The 11,832-nt window shown below is 37.0% G+C and overlaps 2 protein-coding genes across 3 annotated transcripts; both read right to left on the bottom strand.

Moving 5' to 3' along the window:
* Window positions 1–215: 215 nt before the first annotated feature.
* Window positions 216–2,713, bottom strand: LOC306891267 (2-oxoglutarate receptor 1). Of its 2 annotated transcripts, XR_013786337.1 has the most exons (3): window positions 2,635–2,713; window positions 581–1,753; window positions 216–445 (listed from the first exon to the last, which is right to left on the bottom strand). XR_013786337.1 is itself a non-coding variant. In XM_079451365.1 (2 exons), the coding sequence occupies exon 2, from the start codon at window positions 1,741–1,743 to the stop codon at window positions 697–699; it is 1,047 nt and encodes a 348-aa protein (XP_079307491.1). In that variant the 5' UTR covers window positions 1,744–1,753; window positions 2,635–2,713; the 3' UTR covers window positions 216–696. The 2 variants fall into 2 exon arrangements, 1 of the variants encoding a protein (XP_079307491.1); XM_079451365.1 differs by having other exon boundaries at window positions 216–1,753.
* Window positions 2,714–3,460: 747 nt separating this feature from the next.
* Window positions 3,461–9,872, bottom strand: nelfb (negative elongation factor complex member B). The gene is made up of 13 exons (XM_079480380.1): window positions 9,546–9,872; window positions 9,194–9,354; window positions 9,014–9,113; window positions 8,242–8,472; window positions 7,838–8,023; window positions 7,354–7,466; window positions 7,122–7,224; window positions 6,794–6,889; window positions 6,288–6,430; window positions 6,100–6,206; window positions 5,452–5,593; window positions 5,185–5,293; window positions 3,461–4,923 (listed from the first exon to the last, which is right to left on the bottom strand). The coding sequence occupies exons 1-13, from the start codon at window positions 9,645–9,647 to the stop codon at window positions 4,765–4,767; spliced, it is 1,752 nt and encodes a 583-aa protein (XP_079336506.1). The 5' UTR covers window positions 9,648–9,872; the 3' UTR covers window positions 3,461–4,764.
* Between the last annotated feature and the right edge of the window lie 1,960 nt (window positions 9,873–11,832).

Below are 11,832 nucleotides of genomic sequence, written 5' to 3'. Positions count from 1 at the left end.
AACACTTAGAGATTACAAATCACTTTTTGTCATTTAAATTCGTTTTTCAGCTTCTTAATTCTACAATCAACTTTGTTGAATAGGCTACTCTTTATAAAATATGGGTTTTTTCAACAATATACCACAATATTGACAAAAGTATTTTGTAATTTAATTAAAATATTTATTTTTTAAGTAATAATAAGAAAAAAAGTAATGCCTTTTTCATTTTTATTCCTAATCTTTATTATTATATTGTATTTTGTAAGGGAAGCTGCATTTGACCATTTCGTACATGTATGTATGTATTGTATTGCACAGCATAAAAGAACAGTTCACCCAAAAATACAAATTCTGTCATCATTTACTCACCTTTGAGTTGTTTCAAAACTGTACAAATTTCTTTGTTTTGGTGAACATAGAGAAAGATGTTTGAAAGAATCAAACAGGTATTGTACCCCATTGACTACCATAGTTATTGCTTTTTTTGTTGCGTAAAACAGAAAAGAAGATATTTGGAAGAATGCAGGGAAGCAAACCATTCTGGGGACGTATGACTTTGTAATTTTTCCAACTATGGTAGTCAATGGGGTCCAATAACTGTTTATTTACAACAAGCATTCGTCCAAATATTTTTCACTGTGTTCAACCAACCAAAGAAATGTGTACAATGTGTTTGGAACAATTAGAGAGTGAACCATTCAAGATATAACATTTTTAACATGACTGCGATACTGTATAAATTATGTTTCTGTTTACACTTTGACTCAATGTTTCTGAATCACTCTTTTTCTCAATTTTCTGTATGATCCCTATTTTCCTAAGAGACCTCCTAAATGCTTGAGTGAAGTTACGCGAACCAAAAAAGTAAATCAGCGGGTCCAAGCAACAGTTAATTCCTGCTAATATGTAACATACATAATATGCCGTTTGCAACCGCAACATAAGCCAGCATTTCTCTGTGTAATACTTTTTCACAACCACGCCAATGGTCCGAACCACATTGAGAGGAAGAAAACAGAGTCCAAATATGACCAGACAGATGGCTATCATCCTCTTTGACTTAGCTTTGATTGTCTGGCCCTGTGTAGAATGTATGTTAATAAGAGACACTGAGCTGGCCAGACGACCATAGCAAAACACAGACACGGATAACGGCAAAATACACCAGAAGATGAAGAGCACAAAGTTAATAATAAAGTATGCATCCGTGAGCTTCGTCTGATGGATAGTAAGACATTGCCCATGGTTGTCCTCTGTGGTCACAGGAAGCAGCCATCCATAAATTATGCCGTTCATTATAAGAAAACACCAAATCCCAGCACAAAGTTTCTTCACAAAAGTCTTTCTTTTCATACGCGAGGAGCGATTGAAGTGCACCACGGTCACATAACGATGAATACTTATGAGTGTGAGGAAGAGGATGCTGCCATTGAAGTGCACACTCAGAACTGCAATCTTCAACTGGCAGGCAAACTTCCCAAAAATCCAGTTGCTATCCATAGCGAAATATGCTGCCATTAGAGGAGTGAGGGGAGTTATAATAGCATCAGATAGAGCCAGATTGAACTGCAAAAGAACTCCAGAGTTCCACTTGTGAATGCGACAGGTGAAGACCCACAAGCTGAAGCCATTGAGCAGGAGACCCAGCAGATAGACCAAACAGAGGATCACAGTGAGTGACATGTGCTGAGGCTCAGGAGAACATGTGCTTGTGTTGCTGCTGTTTAGAGTCTCTGAAGTGAGTGAGAGCGAGGTGTTCATCTTTATGAAACTGTGTAGAGGGAATAATGTGTTTTATAAATACAAGAAATAGATGGAGAAATGAATAGAAAATGTGCAATAACAACATGCAACTTCTGCTTTTACCAATTAAAACAATCAAATTAAAACAATATAAAGTTCCTCTACATTGTAATGCGTTTTGTGCAGCAACAGAACTCTAAACATTACAGTAGAGACCCAAAACAGAGACCACTCTATTAAACCAATAGAATTCCCATTGTAACCATTAAATGGTAATACGAATTTGTTGAATAATAATGGTTCCAGTAGGGATGTCCCTAGAGGTTTATACAAATTAAACAAACTGAATTGAGCACACAACAGAAAAAAATATATATGTAACATAAAAATAGCACATGTCAAGATGAAAAGTTTTATAACATGGTAACTTTTCTTGTACAACCCTGACCTAATACTATGCTGTAAGTATTCAAATATTTTGACGATAAAGTGTCTCTTTTAAAATGTTTGAATGTGATCATGTGCTATGTTTTAAAATGTAAATTGACATGAAAATGAATTAACAGTTTATGTTTTATAGAAATTCAAAAAACTTATTGTGAGAAAACGGTTACGTCCTTTGAGAAACCTTGTGAGTGCTGTTTAATTTTGCAACAGAGCCAAAACAGTGACAGCCATCTCACATTTACATTTATATATTGGACAGACACTTTTAACTAAAGTAAATTACAGTGCATTAAAAATATATTGTACATTTCACAAATTGATGCCACCCTTCCTTCTATTTTATTGTGAGTTTGAGAGCTTATTGATAGACAGAAAATTAAGACAAATATAAAGACATAAAAATTCACAGGTAAAATTTTATAAAATAGTTCTAAATACAGATAAGAGCCATCGAGCACTTACGGGTTTATGCAAAACTCCCCTCAAAACTCATTTGGAACTTGAGCGAACAGATACATGCAGTACACTGACTGACGAATGTAAAGACTGTGAATCACTTTTTAGCCTTTATCTTGATTTCAGTGTACAGAGGAACTGAAACTGGATACACCTTTATCTCTCAGCAGTTAAGGTGTTAAAAATGAACAGTGTACATCTGTGTTTTATATGACTTCCTGTCATCCTTGTGAGCATATTTGTCAGTCTTATGGATGCTATATTGTGACAGCTCTGTGTTCTGTGTCAGAACATGATGGTTGGATCCTGGCACTCAGTTCTTACATTGGGTGTTGTCTTTTTTCTGGTTGTAAATGCATGGTTCTTGATGCCATTTGATCTTTCTTTGTGTTGCTGTGTCTTGTGTTGAAGCGTGGAGGCAGGTTAAAATAATAGCAAAACACAGCAAAGAAAATATTTTTTTATAAATTAAACAAAATAAGACAAAAGATGGCACATGCATAATAGGGGTCATTTTATGCATGTCCCATGCTTTTGTCTAATTATGTTTAATGTATGAAAAATATATTTTCTTGCGTAAGGGCATTTGTTCGATTGAATAAGTGCAGCAGCATCCTGGTATTTAAAGTGAACACACTACTCAATCTAAACAATGTATACTATAAAATGGCACTATAATCTGGGCCCCTTGCCTAGTTATGCAGAGTTTTGGGTCCTTTAATGTTGTCACTATAGATTTTCAGTTAAAGCACATCTCCCTCTGGTTTCTGTCTCCAACTGAATAAAACAATTTGAATATGAAATAAAGATACAAACATATAAATGGTCTTTTGATAATCAGTCTATTATATTACTTGACCTTCAAGTATTTTATTTTCCACTATAGAGGATTTTACATTTTTGACATGCCACCCACAGATTCAAAGTCTGGGGGAGGATCTCAATTTCATAAGAGAGTACTAAAGCCATGTGACTTCAACATTCAGTTATGGCACACTGTATATGTATGTATTACACATAGTATAGTAATCTATACTACAACAGCACATTCATCATCTAATGGTTTAAAGGTTAGGTTTGAAACACACCTATCTCCCCTATAAGCAATACTGTCAGGAATGCCTCTAGGAAGGAACCTTCATCAGAAAACCATCAGCTTCAGATTTAATGTTACATGCCTTGAGCAGCTGTAACATTTTATGAATAATAAAAGGAGGCAAGATTGGCACTGTGAGGCAAGTTGTTTGAACTGACAGAACAGGGACAAGCAGCTGTTTCTGCAATCTGAGCCTCCCAAACTAATGTAGTGTAGATACGGGAACACTGTAGCTGTTTACAAAATAAACACCTTTTTATTTTGATTGTTTAATATAGTAAACTAATATATGAGATCAAATGATCAATCAAAGAAAATATACAACAATCATGAAAACAAGTAAAAACAGGAACATTTTCATTGCCTTTTGTGTGGATGTTTGGCCTCAGTTTTCAATGTTCCTCTTATGTACTTTCTCAGTTCTCACTTACTTTAACCAATACAGTGGGAAAGTAGATAACATTTAGCAGTTCTGAGAAGATTTATATATATTTCCTGGTTATTGTTTTTCCACTGGGGAAACACCAGTCACTGAACACTTTCTGTTTAGGTTCACTTTTCAGTGAAGAGTGTATTATTTTGCAGACCTGAAATAAAATACAGGTTTTTAATCACATTTGGAACCCTGAAAATATTTTCTAGTGTTTTGTCGGGCCAAAAAACTCAAAACTCCTTTTACAAGTGAGCTTATATTTATCACTGACATAATCCAAAACAAAACCTATTGAACTATCTGACAATGTACATAAGACAGTTATTTGAACTCGACAGTTATTTGAACTTGCAAAAAAACAAGTCATTTTTTAAAAAAGCAAAGAAATTGAAAAGCGCTTGACGCCCAAAATACTTTAAAAAAGACTCTAATAAAAAATTGAAAACATCGAAGTCATAACCAGCACAGTCCTATTTAACACAGGTAACTGTGTTCACCTCAGTCTTTATGCTAACAGATACATAGATTAAATCCATATAACCATGGCTGCTCTAGGGCTCTGGACTCGCTTACGGGTCTTTCGTGGCTAGAGAATCTACACTCTTTTTCACAGTGGGGTGGTGGGGGTGGCAGGTGTGGGGGGCACAGTAACAGGATGAAGGCCGAGATCCAGAGAGGGGGCCTCCTCGGGTTCTGGAGGACTTTTCTTGGACGCCTCAAGCTTCTCCTTCAACGTGGTGTAAAGTTCCTTCACTGGCTCACTGCCCTGTAAACAGATTAAGAAAGTTGATCGTTTTAGTTACTTCATAAAGTGACTGAACGAGAGATTCAGAGTACATTGAGAGCTTGTTAACATAAGTGGTTGAGGTGCCATCTTGTGATCTTTGACATGCTACCAGATATGAAATATTGTGATTGTGGGTGAACTATACCTTGACATGACTTTTGTGTATCACATATAATATGGTGTTGTAAATACAAAGTCAGGTTTATTGTGCAATTTTAGTCATGAATTCCTTTCTTGTACCTGTTTTGGTGGTTCAAGTGTTTTCAGTAAAGTTTCCATGTAGGACGGTAACACCTTCTGATGTAGGTGGTTCAGCAAGCGAAGAGCGTGTCTGTGAACATTCTCTTTACTGCAAATAAGAACAAGTAACCCCAGTAATAGCATTAAGCTTTCATGTTTTGTTACTGCTAAAAATAAATTAAAAACTGTCTTTGTTTATGTTCAAAAGAAACCACTGTCAGGTCATTCTAGCCAGGCTACACGCCAAAAAAACGAAATAATACAGACCTAGAGAAAGAGGTGAGCAGGAAGTTTTCAAATACAGCAGTACAGAACTCCTCCGATCCAAATTCATCAGAGAGTAAAGTCAGATGACCAGTGAGAAGATGAAGGAAGATGTCTCCAAATGCCATGTCATTATAAGTATCCACTATGACAACACACACAAAGTAATCAGTTTCTGGTTTCTTGTTAACAGAACAGTTCACCCGAAAATGAGAGTTTTGTCGTCATTTACTCACCCTCAAGTTGTTCCAAATCTGTTAAGATTCTGATGAAAACGGAGAAAGATATATGGAAGAATGCTTGTAACCAAACAGTGCATAGCTATCAATGACTACCATAGTAGGAAAATAAATGGAAAGTACATTTCTTTTTTTCTGTTGAACATAAAAAGAAGATTTTTAAAGGAATGTAGGAAAGTAAAAAAACAGGTCTGGGGCAACCATTGTAGTAGTCAATGGGGTTCAAGAACTGTTTGGTTACAAGCGTTCGTCCAAATATATTTCTCGGTGTTTATAAGAACAAAGAAATGTATACAGATTTGGAACAACTCAACAGTGAGTAATTGATGACAGAATTCTCATTCTTGGGTAAACAGTCCCTTTAAAGGTGTCCATTACGCTAATGAAGTTGATAGAATGAGATGTTTCTCACCCAATGCAGGCAGCAGCCTCTGCAGAGCATTCTTATTCCTCTGTTTAGCTATATGAAGCACATAATAAAGGCCTATCTCACATGCCACCCTGTTTTCCAGTATATACCTGCACAGAAGAGAAAGATGATGATGAAAAAATGGATGTTCTTGATGTTGGCTTAAGATCAGGCGGGCTGATGTGTTGTACCTAGAGAATGTATCAGGCAGAGTGTTGGGGTATGTGAGGGAGGTCTTCTCTTCACTGGGAAGTTTCTGCTCAACATTGAACGTGTAGTCATCCACCACTATCGACATCATGGCGGGTAGAAAGCGTGTTACAACCTCCAAATCCTAAAATTGAAAAGACAAGTTGCGTCGTGAATTGTACAACACAACCCTTTTTGGGGAACTTTTCATCTTGTTTTTAAAGGCAAATAGTACAGCACATTTTCCAGACAAGATTGAAAACCTTTCTTTCATGTCGGTGACAATAGCCAAGTTGGCACCATTCTGACATATTGTGAGGAGTCCTTCCCCTCTCTCTCATCCTATGTAATATCCAGAGATATCTGCACTGTTCTATCAAATAAAAGGCCATAAGGCCAAAAAACTTTCATTGCCAAACTGTCCCAACCCAAAAACAAGTGGTTGAGCCAATTCCGTGTCTCAGATATTACACCCTTCATGCAGAACATTGTAAGGTGAAGATCTTACCATTCGTGGCTCTTTGAAAACCTGGCTGTCGATCATGTCCCATGCGCCCTGACCAAGAGAAAGCATCCGCAGCAGCAAGAGGAGGTCAGGGCTGTCCTGTAAATAAGATAAATATGAACCTTTTCAACATCAAGATTGTAGTTCAAGACGTATTTCTATGTACAAGGGAAAGTCTAGATTTTGTATTCTGTAACTGGTTACAATTTCCCTAAATAAGTTATATTATTATGAGATCATAAAAAATATAAGAATTTGAGTTTTTCCTGAAATGCACAATGTTGGACCCTGAATATACAAAAGTAGCTCAGTACAGAGCTGCAGTTCTTACTCTGGGCAGTGCATCCTGGCTTAACAGCTCCTGAAGATTCCTCACTGTGCTCAACACTAGCGTGTTACAGGCGAATGGATCACAGAGAATCATAGAGAGGTCGCTGTCAGGAACAAGGTTAGAGTGTGTTTACATATTAGACAGTTTTTTGTGTTTAGCTTATACAGTAAGTTGTGGGTTTATTTTAAATCCTTTGTTGTCTCCTGTCTGTACAGGTATATGTATCTCGTACCCTAACACTTGTTCCTGTCCTTTCTTTACCCCATCCAGGAAGCCTTGTAACTCTCGAGCCCGCTTAGCTTCCACAAACTTTTCTCTGATGCAGGCATCCAAACACCAGGAAAACTACAAGAGAGTATGAGACGCCTTCAATAATGTTCAGTATATGTTCAAATCATGTCCTTTAAAAAAACAGTTAACATATTGTCGCTGTCCTCTGAAACCATCTCATTATCAAAAAATGGAAAATACACTGTTCTTTTTAAACTATTAAATACTGTGTTGACAAGCACTTTTTTATTGGTTCGATATTTGCAAAACCCTGTGACAAGGTTGACCAATAATGATTTATGCCAAAAATAGAAATCATGAAATATGGAGATACAAGGTTTCAGAAGGACAGCGGTGACTTATTTCATCCAAAGGCATCACCCCAATAGGATATAGAGATCCAACAATGGTTCAGAATTCACTTGCAATGCATACTAATATCTTACCTTGTGACAGGGGTCGACTGAACAGATCTCGCTGATGTCCAGGTCATGAAGGGACATGAGCAGCTCGGCTCGTAGGGTACAATAGTGGACATTACGTGTGCGTAGGAACAATGTCCGCAGGAACTGCAGCACCATATCGTAGAGCTTCACATTCTTCCCAATCATTTGAGTCAACTTCAGCACTACCTGAAGATGCAATAAACAGCCGTTGAATGCACCTGAATTGTTTGTAGAAAAGTGATTTACAGAGAAGAAAACTATTGCAGCACGCTTGCACCCTGTCTGTGTTTGCCTCAGATGCAGTACAATACAGAATACACACTAAAATCGAAGTATTCTATGGGCCTTATGGTATGTTTTGATCAAATTAAGAAATATTGTAAGACTCCAAACCAGACACTCACCTCGCCCTGTCTGCGTGTTTTGGGTGAAGAACTGAAGAAGTTGTGAAGGATGGACAGATCATTGCTGAAGAGAGCGGCTTCCTTCTCCACAATATACTGCTTCAACAGAGGAGACACTTCATCGCCGAAGAGAGCCTGATTGTCCTGCCAAATCTGCCGTTTCACCTCCACCGCGCACACTTTGTAGAGCTCTTTATCAGCCATCACCTGCTTTAGCTTCTTCTCAGGCACCTTCATCCAAAAATAAGCTTGATGTTATGATAATGTCGTTTTTTTATAGATTAAATTCAGATTGTGGAACATTTTATCAATGTAAATCAAGAGGTCATTTCTACCGTTCATCTTACAATTCTTATAACATTTAAGTCTGTTTGTTAAGTGATGTGGGTTGAATAAATGAATGAATCTTTACGAAAAGTACCGTGGTTTTAAAGAACCATTATTTTTGGTTTTATTTGTAGTAAAACCATATTTACCACAGAATTACCATGGCCTTACAATAACCATCGTTTAATGATATTAATACCTATGGTAATATAAATTATAAAAAATCTGCCAAAATAAAAACATGGTTACTGCACGTTTAGTATAATAAACCATGGCGAACAAACATTTATCAAGAACGTTTGAGGAATTTTAATCCAATGCTGACGTTCTCGTCACTGCAATGACTCAATAAATTTCTCTCAGTAATGACTCAATGTACCCGTCTCTGTAATGACTCTATATGTGTGTCATCAATAACAGACCATTGCATAACACACGTGTGTACCTTTTGAAGATGTTTAAGCACTTGCATAACAACGGGCTGTATAGATGGCATCTTCACCAATGGGAAGCTTTTCTCCAGAAGTTCTTCCAGCTTAACATATCTGTGTTAAATTAAGCGATGCATTACTGTGTGTTTTTTCACTAGGCAAATTCATTGTTGTAAATAACACTTTCTTGATACCTGTCCTCCTCTTTGCCCTCTGCAATGACAGCAACACGCTCCATCAACTTATCTCGAAGCTCATCGAAGACGGACTGGTGAAACTCCAATCGCGGAGTGCCGTGAAGATCCAGGAAAGGCAATGCTGACTGTAGGGTTGGCAACAATATGCCATTTTCCATCTGAGAGGAACAATATTGTTATAATCAACATAAGTTTTATTACGCGGCAAAATTGGCGGCTGTCATTCATCTGTCATCACATTGCATAATTAGATTCTGTCTCACAGCAACATTACATTGCGACTCAACAAACTCCAATGAGGTCTTAAAAAGTTATGAAACATCCACGTGTGTGAAGATCTTAACGTTACCTGAAACTGGTCGATGGCTTTCAGAGGCTCTGTACAGTTAGTGAGAGTTTCTTTCAGATCTTCTCCATTGGAGATTCCGAGCTCCGGCAACCCCGCGAACATTTTGAGACGGTGCTTTTCTTTGCACTCGCGTAAAATAAAATTTGAAAGGAACTGAGATAGAGAAATTCAGATAATGTTGGCTAGATTTGCATTGTTCGTTGTTATATGTTTTCGCACACTTCCTAACTGTGCAACCTCGTCAACAGTCTCTTGTTTCCGAAACATCGTAAAGGGTTCCGCTGCAGAAAGGTTCCTACCTCGTGCTGTACGCTATAGGTCGCTGTCCGGCGCTGCACAACGGCATAAAATAAAAATCACAGCCATAAAATGATTGGAGCGTATGCAAAACTTGAGCTTTTTATTACATATCTAAAAAATTACAACTAAGTTCATTAAACATATTTTTATTGTTTTATGTGCTACTTTAGTGCTGCCATTTTGGCTAGGACTCACTGGAAGAAGAGATTACATCACAATGGGACTATCCTGGTAAAATAACAATAAATTAAATAAATAAATGACATTCTCTGTATCGTCCAACATTATATATATTTGGTTTATGTACTTGCACTTAACAACAGGCCGCAGATTGTGCGCAACAAATGTCCCTTAAATAATATTAACTTGTTGACCATCACACCATCACTATAAAACAGCATTTGAAACCGTTGTAATGATGGCAAACTTGTTCAGTGTATTAAGTGAATTAGAAGTGATGCGTTTGACATCTCTTAACAATTAGACACTAAAGAAAAAACAAATTTCAGCCTAATAAGTTTAGGGGTATAACTAAAAAGCACATGTTTCACTAATGCATTCTTATTGCTTGCATGTAAAAATATTTTCTAAAAAGGTAGGACAGCATCCTTAGACAATCTATTTACTGCAAATTGATAAAAGAGGACAACAACCTGGCATTTTTGTAGTAGGTTCTAACAAAAGAAAGATGCAACAAGAAGAACTAAAAAAAAAGATCAAAATCGCAGCATGCCAGTGCTTTGCTCAGTCATACATTTTCAGCGGGAAGAAAGTTGCTTAAATTTAACATATAGCCAAGGGACCAGCCAACAGATGTGTCTTCAGCCTGCAAACCAGTGATAAGCACATGGACAAAGACAGAATCTGCAAAGTAGTCCCTTAAATATTTCCCCTCATCAGGAACCTTATTTTGCATGTGGTGGAGAGATTGTAAAGCAAGAGTTGCTTTGATGAACATTTTTCTCAGCTGTAACCATTTCTCTTATTAAATGTAATCACATGTGAATCAAAAACTCTCCTATGACAAGTCTGGCAAAAAGTGGCGAATTTAATTTAGCGAACTATTGACACTGCGCAATGGGCAAAAATTAAATCAATAGACTAAATTTGTTTTAATGTTTTAATCCAGAACTTGGAATGTCTTGGATCTTCTAGTAAATTGCGAAGACATGAAGGAAGTCATTGCAGACCTAAAAAAATTTTTGAACCTCCTGAAAGCTCATGTTGCAGACAGCACTCGCAGCGTTCTCTAAGTGTGGTGGGGAGGTGATGGTGATGCCTTTAAGCAAGTCCACAGCATCATAAACATTTAACATACTAAATTATTACACACAAAATATTTTATTAATGTTTCCTAGGGCACAAGAAAGGAATGTTTTACCGGTGAAAAGAGAATTTGGAACAAAGTAATTCAGCTGACAAATGATTGTGTAACTGTTTTACATACTGCAGTATGAACTGTCCTACCATAACGTTTCCTGTAATGTTGGGCTTGAAGTCTCCATTAAAAGAGCCTTTGGAAAAAGAAAAGTTGTTGAAAGAGAAGAGATGAGAAATATTTCCCAGGCATTAATAGAAGTTTCAGTGCTTTTAATTTGCAGGTTGTCATTGGTTTATAAGGAGTTTGTTGACACATGGAATTTCAAACACACTGTGCAGCCTTATGGAGTCAGTGTAACCTGCAGCATATCAGGGGTGAACTATAGAGCTGTCTGATCCTTGAGTCTACGAGAAAATAATCAAAAACAGTTATTTCAGCATAGCCTTTGCTACATACTCATAGACTTTTAAACTGGGGTGCCAAACCTATACTTGCAATTTGCACAGGGCCTACATGTGGGTATGTAAAAAAGTTTAGGGAAATCTGGAATTATTTGAAATGATACAATCATGCATGTCAATGATTTTCAGTTCAAGTATAAAGTGACAATAAACAATAAACATGACTCTTTACGACTTACTTAAAAACCGTATTGTGTGAACATGG

This window comes from Barbatula barbatula (assembly GCF_947034865.1).
Source record: "Barbatula barbatula genome assembly, chromosome: 2".
Lineage (NCBI taxonomy): Eukaryota > Metazoa > Chordata > Actinopteri > Cypriniformes > Nemacheilidae > Barbatula > Barbatula barbatula.
This window is presented reverse-complemented; position numbering and strand designations above follow the sequence as displayed.